The 16,057-nt window shown below is 46.1% G+C and overlaps 1 protein-coding gene across 3 annotated transcripts in view; it reads left to right on the forward strand.

Annotated features, from left to right (window-relative positions):
• Abhd12 (abhydrolase domain containing 12, lysophospholipase) overlaps positions 1 to 15,511 on the forward strand; it is an 85,223-nt gene extending 69,712 nt beyond the window's left edge. The window contains exons 5-13 of one of the 3 annotated variants that reach the window (XM_015493167.2): positions 3,015 to 3,045; positions 4,628 to 4,673; positions 6,379 to 6,508; positions 7,581 to 7,618; positions 7,963 to 8,042; positions 9,097 to 9,179; positions 11,541 to 11,619; positions 12,856 to 12,983; positions 14,840 to 15,511. In XM_015493167.2, the coding sequence (XP_015348653.1) occupies positions 3,015 to 3,045; positions 4,628 to 4,673; positions 6,379 to 6,508; positions 7,581 to 7,618; positions 7,963 to 8,042; positions 9,097 to 9,179; positions 11,541 to 11,619; positions 12,856 to 12,983; positions 14,840 to 14,879 (655 nt within the window). In that variant the 3' untranslated portion in view covers positions 14,880 to 15,511. The remainder of the gene's footprint in view (positions 1 to 3,014; positions 3,046 to 4,627; positions 4,674 to 6,378; positions 6,509 to 7,580; positions 7,619 to 7,962; positions 8,043 to 9,096; positions 9,180 to 11,540; positions 11,620 to 12,855; positions 12,984 to 14,839) is intronic. The other 2 variants (XM_048790412.1, XM_048790411.1) reach the window with 2 other exon arrangements.
• The last annotated feature ends 546 nt before the right edge of the window (positions 15,512 to 16,057 follow it).

A 16,057-nucleotide genomic window follows, 5' to 3' on the forward strand; every position in this document is an offset into this window, starting at 1 on the left:
ACTTCTCCAAAAGGCTCTGGCAGAACTATGTGCAAATGACTAACAGGTCTGGTTTGCAAAGCATACCTGGCTCTGCTTCCTTGGAGACCACAGTGTTGAGCAACTGTGGGAAGCTGTGCCCAGTCAACTTATCTGAAGCCCATCCCTGGGTTGAGATGGAGGAGGAGGCCACCCAGAGGGGGATGTTTCCTATTTCCTGCTATAATATTAAAGGACAAAATCCTGTCCCTGTGTGATTTAGGGAAAAGAATTTCTCAGAAGGAAGGAGGATGTGATAGTCACTCAGAGGAAGGGTCCTGATGACACTTGACAGTGGCTACAGTGCATCTTGGGGGAAATGTCTCCTGTCCACTTACCACTGTTTTTCTCTGTTTATTATCCCCATCTGAGATTGGCAGGCAGGTCTGTACTACCTGTGAGGTAGCTTCAGGGTACAGACAGGGGCAGGAGAGAAGGCTGAAGGCAGAGGGCAGCCAGCAAAGACCCCAGCTGATGTACGTGGGTATGCCAGTCCTCTTGGGCTACCCATCATGGGATCAGCTCTCTGGAGGCAGCTCTGACACCAGCAATGCCAGCATGTCCTAACAGACTTGATGAAATACAAGGCCATATGATTTTATCATAGATGCTTCTCATGAGTGAGTTTAACAGCTCATCCTTTGAACTGGAGTTGCTTTCCCCACCCAAAGACAGCTGATGCCCCTTCCACACCACATGATGTTGTTCAGAAGAGCCTCTGTGGAGTGCCCACAATGGGGGAGGAAGGGAGATGCATTTTCTGTGTGAAGTATTGTTTGAGAACCCTAAAGTCACTGTTTCTGCTGCTTCCTTAGGTCACCTCTGACAGCCAGAAGGAGCTAGCAGGGAGGCAGGGTGCCCCCACAGGGCTGGGGTTGGGGTGGTTGAGGGGGAGGATATTTTATAGGCAAAAGTATCAGAGAGAACAATAAAGGGCCCTTTCTAGAGAGAAAGTAGGCCTGGATGTCAGTACTGCAAAGCTGTGCAGAGGGTATTAGAGAAAGCCCAAAAGCACAGCCCACAGGATGGTCTCTGTGCCAAGAACAGAGTGCTTGGCTACTGAGTCACGTGTGCCCAGTGCATTTTGTTCTCTTCTTTGTGTGGGACAAGCTACAGAGGGTTTCTCTTCTGCTTTCCAAAGAGCAAGTGGCTACAAACAGCTCTTGTAGCATCTTTCTATAAATAAGAAAACTATAGTCGGCAGTGAATAAGGCACAGTTCTGCAGTTCCAATCACATGGTTTGGAAAAAAAAAAAAAAAAAAACAGACAAAGCCTGTCTGTAACTTCAGGTTTGAGAGGAAATGTGACTTTCAATTTGTCACCCTCCAAAGACCACCTGTGTTACAGGTCCACCTGTATTCTGCCTGGTTCTGTCTGCACCCCTGTCCTCAGAGCCCCTTCTTTAACTAGATTCCCCCAGGGAAGACCTCCTAGAGGGTTTTGGGATCCATTAGTTTGCAGGATCACAGATCCAGATCACTTCCAGATTCTCTCAGCCCCTATTTCTTTCATTCATTCATTCATTCGTTTGTTTGTTTATTTATGCAGTACTGGGGGACTCATGCCTGCTAGGAAGCCCTCTGCCACTGAGCTACATTCCCAGCCCCTTTTATTTTTTTTATTTTGAGACATGATGTTGCTATATTACTGAAATTAGCCTTGAACTTATGGCATCAACCTCCTAAGTAGCTGGAATTCCAGGCATGCACCACCACACCTAGCAGCCCTTTTTCCTCTTAACTTTATAGAAGGAATTGAGAAAACAGCTACCATGAACTCTTCCAAATTTAACTAAAAATATTTTATATTATTTATTCCTGATTTTGGAACCATTCCTTTTTATTTTTGCTTCTGCTCTATATTGGCTTTCCTCCATTTCATCATTGTTTCACTGCAACATTACTGTGCCACCACCACAGCCATATCCTAGAAATGGACTCATTGATGCTTGTTGATCCCTGTTGTGGGGTCTATCCACTGCAATAGCTGAACAACTGGACAGAAAATGGAATGAGGGATAAATGGTCATTATACAGAGAAGTACAAATATGTGAAACATTTAGTGCACTGAGCCTTAGAAATGAGAGATGCTTCAAAAGCTGAGGTCTGCTGGAGAGGGGCTGGAAGCCTGCCATCCCCACATACTATGGTGAGAGGCAAGGTTCTCCTGATGAAATACTGCCAGGTCACAGTGATACATGCCTCTGTGTCTACAGGTGGGGCAAACATGGGTGAAGAGACATCAATACAGGCTGGCCACAGCAGTAAAGCTGTTAGCACAAGGTAGGGGGAGCCAAGAGATGAGGACAGGGAGCCTCTGCTAAGCAGAGCACTGACTATCTGCTGAGTCCTAAGGAAATGTGGAGTAGGACAAAAAGGTACCCATCCAGGTTTCGTTGGGGGCACAGCTCTGGATGTTACAGTCCTTGGATGCTAGAAAGCTAGGGAGGGGCTAGATGGCAGGGGTAGGAGCAAGTGTGGGCTTGCTCTGTTTCCTTTTGTGTCTTTTGAATGTGGAGCTGTAGGTATGCATTTCCTATTAAAAATAAAAGTACCTAACAGTAAGTAAAATAATTAAATAATTTAAAAATGCTCCTCAGCCAGGCACAGTGACCCATGCCTGTAATCACAGTAGCTCGGTAAGTGGGAGAATCACAAGTTCCAAGCCAGCTTCAGCAACTTAATGAGGCCCAAAGCAAATTAGCAAGACATTGTCTCAGCATAAAAAATAAAAAGGGCTGAGGATATTGCTCAGTGGTTAACCACCTCTGAGTTCAATCCCCAGTACCAAAAAAATTTTTAAAAGTCAGTACTGCCAGAGGCAAGATTGAGGCCACTTAGGAAACCTGAGAAGGATTAAAAGAACCAAAAAAGAGATCATCTGTCCAGTATAGGTCCCTCCTTGGAATGGGTTTGGGATCCCAGACCCTCCAGGATTGACTTGGACATCATTCTCTGAGGTGGGGCACTAACACCCACTTCCTGTTCCTTTCAGAGGAGGCGACCACCGGGTGGAGCTCTATAAGGTAAGTTTCCACAGCTCGCTGGCCAGAACGAGCAGTACTGTTTTATTCCAGGAGGCAGAAACAGAGGGAATCACTTGAATTAATAACTTGTAACGGTAGATGTGCTGTATGGTAGTGCCTAGCTGATTTTACCAGGGTTTTTCCCATTATGCTGCCCCTAACTGGCCTCTAAAATCAGAATCCATGCACTTTGTGAATCATCTCCTAACTATTGGCAAAGTGTATGAAAGGTATTTAATTTTTTTGTTTTATTGGTACTAGGGATTGAACCCAGGGACTCTCTACTACTGAACTGCATCCCCAGTTCTTTTATTTTTTATTTTGAGGTAAGGTCTCACTAAGTTGCTGAGGCTAGCCTTGAATTTTCAATCTTCCTGCTTCAGCCTTTTCCCAAGTCTCTGGAATTACAGGTGTGAACCACCATGCCTGGCTTGTTTGGGGTTTTTAATGTTTACTTATTTATTTTTTGAGTGCCCTGGATTGACCATCCCTTGCCTTCTCTCAGGGGAGTGTTTTCATCTGCTAACAGGGCAGAAAAGAACATCCGCAGAGGTGTGGACCAAGTCAGGAAAGGCAAGTGCCAGAGAAATTACCGGTGCACTTGAGGTTTCTATCATGGAAGTAACTCTCCCTGACCAGGTGCAGGAGGCATGCTGTGTTGTGCTCTGGATGCTGGCTCTGCAGGGGGCTGGGAATGGGCAGGAAGCACCAGGCTGCCTGGGAGAATGGCACCAGATCTTCCCAAATACAGGGAAGTGGCAAGTAGCTGTGGGTTATGGTAGTGGCATAACAGCCTCCACATTGCTCTGTTCACACCCCAACCAGGGCACAGAATGATGCCTGGAGGCATAGCTCTGGATACTACAGTCTGTGGATGCTATCCAGTCTGTGGATGCTAGAAAGCTAGGGAGGGGCTAGATGGCAGGGGTAGGAGCAAGTGTGGGCTTGCTCTGTTTCCTTTTGTGTCTTTTGAATGTGGAGCTGTAGGTATGCATTTCCTATTAAAAGTAAAAGTACCTAACAATAATTAAAATAATTCAATAATTTAAAAATGCTCCCCAGTCAGGCACAGCGGCCCATGCCTATAATCACAACAGAAAAAGTCAGCTGGTCTATAGGGATTTTTAAATAAGTAGTCATGAGAAAAAATTCAACAAAACCACAGAATCTTGAGTGATGCTGGGTTGCAGTGAGTGTCCTCAGATGGGGTCTCCATGCTGTGGATTTCAATTCTGTATGTCTGCTGTTGTGCTGGGTTGTTAAAGCTCTTTGGCAGCACCTGAGAGCTGTCTGCCCACAAGGAGGCTGACACTGAGCTATCCTGCAGCATGAACAGAGTGCTGTACTGGGTGCTTCAGCCATCTAAGCAGCAGAAGACGTGCCCTTTCCATGTTCCTTAGGCAAAGGAAGTCAGCACATCCTGCACTAGCAGATCCAAGCAGGAGTCAGTCTGCATGTTATGAAGACTCCACTGTGTACAAGGCACAAAGACAGAACTCTGGATGGGCTTAGAAGAGACAAGTTGTCCTCAATCAGAGATGCTTGGATTTGTTGCCAAAGATGTGTATTTTTCACATTTCAGGTGCTGAGTTCCCTCGGTTACCATGTGGTCACCTTTGACTACAGAGGTGAGATTTGAGAGTGCATCTGTGCACATTCCCACTTCTCCTAATCATATCTAATGGATATGCTTGCTCTAAGAGCCTATAGGTCTGGCAGCTTGCTTTTGTTGGTCTATGACCTGTGACAGTTGCAACCATGTCAAGGGTGGTGAAGGCTTTGGGTCTTTTCTGATGTGGGTCCAGAGAAATGACTTTTCTGGCAAAGCCCCTGACAGACACCTGAGAACACCTGGTAAGATAGGCGCTGGCACCTGGAAACCCCAACATGTGTCCCAGCAACATTTAAATGAAAAAAATATTGCCTTTTTTTTTCTTTTTCTTAACTGGATTCAAACTCTCCCCAAGCTGGAAATTAGGCAAATTTTATGCTCAGCAGCAGAGCCAGCCTTGTGAAGTAATAGAAATAGGAAATAAAATCATTAAGAAAGAAAACCAATTCTTCTGTACCCTCAGCACTTCTTTCTGTTTTGAATGAATCAGGTTTTGCTAGTAGACAAATCAAGAATCCACAGTTTGATGTACGCTACAAATATTCTACCTTAACAAGCAGTAGAAGTGCTTTGTATCAACAGTAAACAACCAATTTAAAAGAATACTCTTCCATATTTGGAAGAGCTTGGAAAGTAGTTCACTCTATCATCCTTTCCTCTTCCTGTTACATGCTGGACATCTTAGGATAATAATAAGGGGCCACTTCCTCTTTGTTCACCACCCTGTATGGCTGTCATGAAAAGCACCCCACAACACCTTCTCTTTTCAGTTCTTACTGCATCTCTGCATTTCTGAGTAGTATGAGTGACCCCCTAGATCCACCTTTGACTTTTTTTCTCTGTCTCTATTCCTGTCTCTGATGGACCACCTCCATATTTCTGTCACTCCTCTATCTCTCCTTCTACTTCCATATTCCTATGTCCCTGTCACCCACAGGGTGTCTTGAGTCTTCAGCCTTACCCTGTCCTTCCTTACCCCTCCCTCCTCTGAGGTCAGGGAGCCTTTTCCTTCTGTCCTTTTGCATTAACTGGGGTTTGCTTATGCAGCAGGACCAGCTCTTCTGAACCTGGTAGTGCTTTCATTTCATTTAATGAGGACTCACTGCTGAACTGCTAGAAAGACAATTGCACTTAACCTTTGCAGGAGATGGGAGGAGGAGCAGTTGGGGAGGATCAGAGTTGCCTTGAGCCTGGAAATCCTCCTTCCTATTCCAGCCCTGCTTTTCTTCAGACCTTGGGCAGGATAGGCTCTTCCTGGCTGGGTCTGTCAGCATTCCTTCTTGAACCAGCCCCACCACAGGGCTTAAGTGTTGGAAGGTTAGTCTCCCATCAAGGAAAGGAAGGAGGAGAGCCTCTGGCCTGGCCTCAGAGATGCCCATACTTGTAGGCAGCCCTGTCAGGGTATGTGTCTGAGGTTCTGGGATGTATTTTGTTGACTCTGTTCTGTTAGTCACCAAGTATGCAGCCCACCTACTTAGAGTGACTGGGAACCTCTGGTTTGTCCAGTCATCAGGGGACAGGAAAGATCACTGCCAGGCCCTCCCATCTTCCCTCACCAGTGCTGGAGGGTAAGTGAGGGCCTCTCCCTCCCCTAACACCCAGTCTGCCAGCAATGTGGGTGGGACCAAAGGCATTCACCAGACAGCTTCTCTACTGTCGCTCTCCTAGTTTCATGATCTGCCTTTGACTTCCTTCTCCTACCTGCTATTCCTCTCTTGCAGGTTGGGGTGACTCAGTAGGAACACCATCGGAGCGGGGCATGACATATGATGCACTCCACGTTTTTGACTGGATCAAAGCAAGGAGTGGTGACAACCCTGTGTATATTTGGGGCCATTCCCTGGGCACTGGGTAAGAGCTTCCAGCAGGAGTGAACTTTAGTGGACTTCCAGGTGACACTCCAGCCTGGGATCTGAAAAGAGCCCCTGTCCTTGGGGATGCCTCTGACCCTGAGACACCATCAGTCTCAACAATCCTGATTCCTGGTACCTGTAGTGGAGGGTAAAGCACCACAAAGTACCTCAAAGGGACTGAACTGCTATAACTCTGTATCCCAGGAAGTACCTCAGGACAAACAGGGGTAGTTGTAACAGAGACAAATATCTCTGCAGAGGGCCCTCACCCAGTGCAAATGGAACAATGCTTCTGCTGTGGGGACACTGGGGCTTTGTGTCAGGTATGACTTTGAAGAGCATGGGCAGGCCATCAAGTCCAAGTGTGCAAACTAGAAATGTTATTAAGCAGCTTTGCCATTTAGACACCAAAAAGTATAGGGGAGGAGCAATGTGTGGTCTGCATCCTAAATCTGCCAAGACAGGAAGCATCCTAAGTCCATTTGTGTACATCCTGAATTGCTTCTGCTGATGCAAGGTCTAGGATATTTCTGAAAGGAGCCTTCTGTAGCTGCCCCTCTTCCTTCCACCTTTTCCTTCAGAGACAATGACTTGGCCTTTTCTCAGCTCTTGCTCCTCACTTGGACTGCATCCTGTAGGTTGGAAATATCTAGTGCAGAGCCCCTATTCCTTTTGGAAAATGATTAGTGTGCCTCATGGGAGGCCCTAATGCAGGGACACCAACTATTCCTGTGACTGTCTACGTGGACCTGCCCTGTGTGATCCTGGGATGGTGATAGGCCCCTGGTCCTTGTTGGTGATTAATGCTGCCATCTCCAGGAAGGGTGCATGCAGACCCCAATCTCCTCCCCACTGACAGGGTGGAAGTCAAAGGCACCTTGTCAGAGGGGCCAGCAGGTGGCCTGTGCCCTCCTCCTTGGAGGCATTTTATTACCCCTACTCTGCCTTGAAACTCCATCATTAGTTTCTCAGGTCCCAGAGCTTCTCTGAATGTTTTCCAGGATCAGGACAATGTCATCAAAACAATTTTGGTCATAATTCAACTGAACTGTATTTTTCTTTCTTTCTAGGGTGGCGACAAATCTGGTGCGGCGCCTCTGTGAGCGAGGTACAGACCTCTGCTGCCCTGAGCTGGGCCCCTCATCCTAACAGTTAGCATTCCAGCACCTACTGCAAGTTCTTGTCAAGCCAGGGCTGGCCAGCAAGCAGCACAGTGATGGCACTAGCTGGGCATCAAGGGTGGAGATTCTGGGTTGACCCAAGCCTGCCCTCCCATAGGATTCTTGGAAGCCACCTGGGGCCCCCTCGTGGGTACCCCCCACATCTGACTGACAGAGGTGGATTCCCATATGGAAGAGATGTCCCTTAGACTCACTGTCCCATCAGGGGAACTCTCACATGGAGCCTTCACCTGGGCCACTCAGACCTTTGTTTGTGATTTTGTTTATCTAGAGACACCTCCAGATGCCCTTATATTGGAATCTCCATTCACTAATATCCGAGAAGAAGCAAAGAGCCATCCATTTTCAGTGGCAAGTGCAGATTTTATTAAAAACTAATTTTTTTTTCATTATTAAGATAATTACTATAACATAAAAGTAGCTAAGTGGATAATTACAAATAAGAATAATAATTATAAAAATATAATTTAAATATTCTCATGAATACAGATTTCATTAAAAAATGAATCCTAGTTCTAGGCACTGGTCTACCTGCAGAGCTTCCCAGAAAATTCATTACTTTGCAGCCAAGTAGGATGGAAGACTCAGAGTTGGATTGTTGCAGGGCAGCTGGCCGCCAGGAGGCCTTCCCATGTGGTCTCATTACTTGCGTAGTACTGTTGCCCACGTGTTGTCACTGTCCACCATGTTGCTATTAAGCAAGCCTGTGGGGCTCAACCCAGGCTGAGGCAGATGTCCTGGCTCCCTCCCCAGGGATGGAGCTGGTGGGTATCCACTACTCTCTGCTTGGGAGCCAGGCTGGGTGGATTGGGGAGTCTGGCCTCCCCATCATGTCTTTGTGTGAAACCCATGTAACTTTCACTGGAGATTCCAGGGTGAATTAGCCCTTGTGTCTCTCACTATCTGTGACTGAAGCCTTGGACCCTTCTTATAAATTCTGATCCTTTATTCTCTCCTTCCTACTGTGCATTCTGAGCCCTTGTGTTTTGGACCACCTTGATCTCAAGCAGCTGCAGAAGCCTTTTATTTTGTCTTAATTTCTGATGTTGCATTTTCTCTGAAATTGCATGAGGAAAGCAGCCACAGACCTTCATTTTCTTGGAGGTGGCAGCCCTCATGTCTATGGGAAGTCTGGCTTCTGAACTGGATTTTGGTGACAGCTCTGAGGTGCAGGAGCCCCATTTGCAGGCAGCTCCTGCTATAGCCTGTTTATGGGCCTGGTGGGTTAGTTTTCTGCCCCTAATCACAAAGCAGGGGGTAGGAGTTGTCCCCTCTGCTACAGAGATAGGTATTTAAGGGTATTATATTTTAAATTCCTGAACTTAAAAACTGAATGCTTGACCTTTGCCTTCCACATAAATATCTTAATAAGTTCTTATGAAAATGGTTTCCATCTTGTCTTCAGATATATCGATACTTTCCTGGGTTTGACTGGTTCTTCCTGGATCCCATTACAAGCAGTGGAATTAAATTTGCAAATGATGAAAAGTAAGTATTGTGGTTGACTGACTAATTTAGGAAAACACCAGGAACCCGCTACATAAGCCTCATTTGTCACATTACCCAACTAAAGTGGAATTCAGGATATTTAGTGTTGTTCTAACAAAACTGATCTTTAAAAAGGGAAAGCCTGGGCTGGGGATGTGGCTCAAGTAGTAGCGTGCTCGCCTAGCATGCGTGAGGCACTGGGTTCGATTCTCAGCGCCACGTAAAAATAAAAATAAAGATATTGTGTCCACCTAAAACTAAAAAAAATAAATATTAAAAAAAAATTTAAAAAAGGGAAAGACTGCAAGAAAAAGAAATAGGAATTTAAAAAGACTATAAAATTAAAGCAAAATTAAAATAGCATATATTTAAGTGACTGCCTCAGCAATTTGATATGTGTTTGATAATAAAAAGATATTATAAAGTTTATTATTAAAAATATTTCTTTTGTGTTTATGGTATGGGGGCGAGAGAGGGGAGATGAACCCAGAGCCTTGTGCATGCTAGGCAAATGTTCTGCCACTGAGTTATATCCCCAGCATTTTTTAAATTTTGAGATGGGGTCTCACTAAATTGCTCAGGCTGGTCTCAAACTTGCAATCCTACTGCCTAAGCCTCTTGGGTAGCTGAGATTAAAGACCAACTATTAAAAATATTTCTATTAGTAAAACACAATTAAGTATTTCTAGTTGAGGGCTCTTTCTTTAAAACAAAAATTGAATATTCTTGTTGAGGCGTTTCATTAAACCACTTTCAGATTCTATTGACATTGTCTTTGAGAATTTTCTATTTCATGGATTTTAATTTCTTAAAAAAAGAGAAAAAGAATAAATCTTAACCTTATCTAAATATACAGTTAATATTCAACAATCTACATTTGGAAACAGAATATGTAAAATTACAGCATTTTTTCTCTTCAAGTATATATTCTTTTTAAAAAATTTATTTTTGAGTTGGACACAATAGTTTTGTTTATTTTTATGTGGTTCTGAGGATCGAACCCAGGGCCTCGAATGTGCTAGGCAAGCATTCTACCGTTGAGCAACAACCCCAGCCCTCAAGTATATATTTTGAGTCTCAGAACAAAATAAAATTTTAGCAAATATTACAGGCAAAATATCCTGCTTGTTTGTAAGTATTGTTTTAGAACTTAAAAAATATATACCTGAATAAACTGGATTCCTTCTTAAAATATAAAAGTGAGTACTATGCCTCAGCAAGCTACTTTTGGCCCTTACCCTCACACTGAGCCCAGTGGTGTAGCATGTGGATTCTGTGGTACCATGACCCATGGGACTCCAGCCCATATCACTGGAAGTCAGGGGCCCAACCTCATGTGCAGTCAAGCTTTCTGAGTAGGGTCCATACCAAGTACTTCCTGCTTTCTCTAGGAACCTCAGGTTGAAGGGACTCACACACTCGAAACACTCTACCATGAAACAGAAATATGTGGTGTGCCCCTGGCAGGATATAGATTATGCAAGAGGCTGCATGTCTGTGGATGACAGTCTCTCCCCAGTCTGGGTGCTGCTGCAGGTTCCAGGACAGCACCAGCATTGCCCTTGTGGAGGACACGTTCCTACTGGGGACTCAAGCCAGGCACCGTGGCACATGCCTGTAAGTTCAGTTACTCGGGACCTGAGGCAAGAGAATAACAAGTTCAAGTTTAGCCGAGGCAATTCAGCAAAACCCTGTCAAAAAGGGCTTGGGGGTTTGACTTAGTGATAGAGAAGTCTTGTGTTCAATCCCCAGTACCTCATACACACACAAAAAAAGATGGAGACTGTAGTCAGCAGCCACCTCAGTGTTGGACTGACAGGAGAGTTCAGACCCTGTCCAATCCTGGGAGTTTGTCCTTTTGTTACATGGTTTGTTAAAGGGATCTGGCTCTATTGAACCTTCTGAAATTTTAATTTATAAACATTTAGAGCTGGAGTGACCTTAAATGTCATTTACACCAAAGATTAAAGATATTGACTTTTTCTACCAACATGTATTCATAGTAACATTCATTTGCAGTAACTTCTTGGCCCACATAAATTATTCAGTTCATAAGTATTTTTTGTAACTTTTAAAGAACATGCAAACTGGCAAAATAAACATTTTCAATTTTTAGAAAATACTCAGGGGCAAAATTTGGGGAATGAATTGATCTCTAAATTTAATTGATACTTATCCCCTAACTGGAATAGATATTGATTTTAAAAAAAAACTAATAAATTATCTTTTCATTTTCTAGTAAAGACATACCTGTTAAGAACCACAGTAAAACCTAAACCCAGATCCCTGCCTTGGTGGAGGGTCCAGGCAACGCCACCCTCTCCCCGGTCTATAACTGGTCCTCTTTCTCTCCCTCCACAGTGTGAAGCACATCTCCTGTCCCCTGCTTATCCTGCATGCTGAAGATGACCCCGTCGTGCCCTTCCAGCTTGGCAGAAAGGTGGGTGTCCTGGGCTTGTGCCCCAGCATGTGGGACTGGACATGGGCAGACAGGGAAGAAGTGGGCTCAGGCCATGTTAGCCTCAGAGACCACTTTGTCCTTGCTGCATCCCCTCCATGTCTTTTCAGAAGGGCATGAGAGGTCTGGTAGCAGAGTATGGGTTGGGGCCAGACTACTGATGCTTCCCACATGAGGAACTATGAAAAATAAATGAATAACTTCTGAGTCCCCACACTGGGATCCTTCTCAAGTGGAGAGCTATCCATGTTCAAGAGCCAAGGCCAACTTGGGACTTGGTCAGGAGGACTCCTCAGTTATGAGCTGACGGGGAAAGACCCTGAATAATGAGGATCCCCAACCTCAAAGCAGAGGTCCTAGCTGGTAGAACTAATACAGAAACTTCTAGTCTTGCCTTTGGGATGAGACTGATATGAGAAGAATTCTGTGTTATATGTGTTGCCTCAGCATTGGTTTTTGCTGACTTTGCTGCCAGGAAGCAGGATTAGACTTGTGGGAAGGAGTGGGCTAGACAGTACTGCATAGGCACAGCAATGGGAAGGGGAAAGGGGAATCTGGAGGGATGAGTGCTGGGCTTCACTGGCAGATTCAGCCCATGCTCAGAACATTTTTTGCCTGGAAAAGCCTCTACCCACATATGAGCTCCATAAAGTACACAGATAATGAAGCCATGCAGGAGGACACAAAGCTGCCCAGAAGTGTACACTCAGACCCATGCACCCCCAGCCATCTACAGGAAAGGAGGGAGGGAGCTGAGAGGGGACAGATTATGAGCCAGATTGTCGATTGGCCTTGACCCAGGAACACACAGCTAAGCCTGAGAAACACACTCTCCATCCCAGGGTTCTCCTCACCCGCTACCATTGCATCATCCCTGCCATTGTCCAGCTAGCTGCTCCCTTGAGGACCAGCTGAGGGCAGTCTGGGAAGCAAGAACAGAGAAAAGGTCTTGAACAGTAGGCTTGCTGAAGATGAGGAGCAAAGCCTAAGGTCTGGCTCCTCTCAGCTCAAGCCCTGTTCCCTAAGTCCACTGCCCCAACCCATGGCTGTGACCAGCAGTAGCGGCAAAAGTGTACATGAGAGCTTGGGATGTTCTTTGGAGGAAGCAGCCAGACTGGTCTTTTTTGGAGGAGAGGCTGCAGGCAGGTCTCCCTCAGGTCCTGGGCCTCCATGCCAGGTGCCATCTCTGGGCTCTGAACCATCTCTCCCTCTCTCCAGCTCTATAACATTGCTGCACCATCTCGAAGCTTCCGAGACTTCAAAGTTCAGTTTATCCCCTTTCATTCAGACCTTGGCTACAGGCACAAATACATCTATAAGAGCCCCGAGCTTCCACGGATACTGAGGTAAGACCTTCTCTTCTCACCTAGGGACCTCATCTGGAGAGTAGTGGCTCATGCCTTGGGCATGCAGCCTGTGGCAACCACTGAAGTTGTTTGAGGGGCTCAATGGGGCCAAGAGCCAGAATAACTCAAGAGCCTTCTATTAACATCACAGAAGGGTTGGAAAGTTTATCTTCTCTCCATCTTGGACTGCACCCATGCTCAGAGGAATGGGTGATCTTCCCATTGTAAAGGTCATACAGGACCATGAGAACATACATAGGACAGCACACAAGTCTGTTCCCAGCTCACAATTGCCCACCCATATATAGGAACACTCAAATACATATCTGCCACTGCCTCAAGCTCTTCAAAAGCCTGACCCCAGCTACTGTTCAAGGAGACGCTATGTTCCTGGATGCCTCAAAGTGGCCAGAATCTTTGATAGAACAGGGACTGTACCTCAGAGAACAGAGCCCAAATATGAGAGTGAGGCCTTGGCAGTGGTGACAAAGGGCAGAGTTTGGAATGGACCAAACTACCCCTTCACTTATGCTTCTGTGTAGATTGCTGCCCAGCCTCACCTTCCTATCAATGGACACAGGCTGCTGGGCATGATGATACATGCCTATAATCCCAGCAACTCGGGAGGCTGAGGCAGGAGGATCACAGATTCAAGGCCAGCCTCAGCCTCTTAGGCCCTAAGCTACTTAGCAAGAACCTGCTTCAAAATAAATTTTAAAAACGTCTGGGGATGTAGATCAGTAATAAAGTACCCCTAGGTTCAATCCCCAGTACTAAAAAAAAAAAGAATAGACAGGCCCCAACACCAGCCATGTGACTTCAAGCAAGATGCTAAATTTCTCTGTGCACGAGACAGGCAGAGGATGTGTAGTGCTTAAGTGGATCATTGGGCTGCATAGAGTCTGCTGTCGTTGTTAATAATAGGGTAATTTTTGCTGTTTTGTGCCAGTAGGCTTTGAGAAGTAGGTCACAGTGCTAGTTTCTTCCTGCAGTGACTAAAATTGCTTGCCTGAATCAACTCTAGGGAGGTATAACTCATGTGTAATTCTACTTCCAACTTCAGCTCCTCTCTAGCTGCCTTTGAGAGTTCCCGAGGCAAAGTTGCATTTCTTTAGAGGATTATCATCCTTTGCCACTGGGATATGAGACCTAAGAAAGTATAGATTTGCTTCAGGGTTGTAATTTTTTTCCATTTTAAAAGGAATTATGTTAGCCAGCTTTTCATTGCTGTGACCAAGAACAACTTAGAGGAGGTAAAGTTTCTTTGGGGCTCATAGTTTTAGTGGTCTCAGTCCACAGTCCCATAGACTCCATTGCTCTGGACCTTTTATGAGACAGAACATTGAGGTGGAAGAAAACAGCTTAGCTCATGGTGGTAGGGAAGGTGGGGAAGAGAGAGAGATAACAAATGAACCATGCTCCCAGTGACCTACTTCCTCCAGCTATGCCCACCTGCCTACAGTTACCACCCAGTTAGTCCATTCAAACTAGGATGGATTAGGTGACAGCTCTCATTATCTAATCATTTCACCTCTGAACATTCCTTCATTAACACAGGAGTGTTTGGGGGACACCTCATCTCCAAACCATAACAGGAATATATTACAGAGAATTTAGACTGAGTATAGAGCTAAATTTTAGAATAAGGAATGGAAGCCTTGGCCTGGATTTGACACAGTACGATGCCATTTGTGCTCCGCTTACCTCAGTATTTTTCTATTCAGGAGCACGGTGCTCCTTAGATTCTTTGCCCCCTCCTCTGTGTGCCCTCTGCTTCCTCAGCTACTTGAGGATCACTGGGATGGAATCTTTGGTCTGAGCTCAGTAATTTGGCTGTTTGTCCTCTTTTGATCTAGGGAATTCCTAGGGAAGTCAGAAGCTGAGCGCCAGCACTGAACCTGGCCTGGGAAGGGAGCATGAAGACCTGCCCTCCTCCCCTTTTCCTCTGGTCTGCAGCCCCGGCCCCTGGAACCCAGGGAGTGCCACACCTGCGGTGCTCAAGAGCCTGGTGCATACCTGGAGAGAGGATTCAGATGCAGCCAGGAAGGCAAAGAGGTCCTGCCGGTGACCGAACATGTATCTGTGTGGACAGTGTTGGTGGCAGGCATGGGACCACTCTCCCTCTCCTGCCACTCTATCTGAGCTCTTGCTGGGAACACTTACAGCAGCAGCGCACTTGGCCCCACTTGGTTGATCCCCTACTTTCTGAGCCGGGCATGGAGAGCCTGGGCAGGGGGCTCAGGGGCTCGGGACCACTCTGAGCTTTCTGACACCACCTGCCAAGAGTGTGGAGACATGGCTTATTTCTGCCCTTCCAGACACAGGCAGAATGGACTCCAGCAGTTGGATTATCTCCTCTGGCCCTGTGCATACTGCTTGCCTTTCTGGGCCAACTCTGCCTCCCCTGGGTGTCTGCTCACCCACAGCAAGGGTGCCCGGGATCTGCACTTCTCTCATTCCACCCACCTGTCCTCCTAACCTGGCCGTAGACTGAGCATTTATTTAAGAATAAAATTGTGGTGGTGGTCTGTTTGTTCTTCATTCTGCACAGCAAAAAGGATCAGCAGTGCCTCCCTGCCTCCCAGGTTCTCCCACAGCCCCAGCTCTGGATCCCTGCTTTTGGATGGGAGGAGGGAGGTTCTCTCTTTCCAGACACCAGGGTTTCCTTTAGTGGGCAAAGCCTTTACCAACGTGGTAGCTTTTTCCTAAAATGGAAGCCTAGCCAGGCAATGCTGTCCCTGTTGCAGTGTCAAGCCAGCATACACACAGCCTGAGGTCCCCAAAAGGACCTCCACTGCAAAGCACATGCACTGAACATCATCTCACTTCCCAGTGTCTCTTGAACTAATGGATATGTTGTTTGGCTTATGGTCAAACCAGCCCTTCCTGCAGCTACTGGAACCCATAATATCACCCACATGTGCAGACTCCCAGCAAGGTGGAATAGGGTCACTAGACATCTGCCAGTCACATGGCAGGCTAAGGAACCTCTGAGAAGGGGCAGCAGGGGGATTGCTTAAGTAAGATTAGGTGTTGGAGCCCAAGGGGCTCTCCTGTTGGTTTTGTCTTCCTGC

This window comes from Marmota marmota, unplaced genomic scaffold (genome assembly GCF_001458135.2).
Source record: "Marmota marmota marmota unplaced genomic scaffold, marMar, whole genome shotgun sequence".
Classification (NCBI taxonomy): domain Eukaryota; kingdom Metazoa; phylum Chordata; class Mammalia; order Rodentia; family Sciuridae; genus Marmota; species Marmota marmota.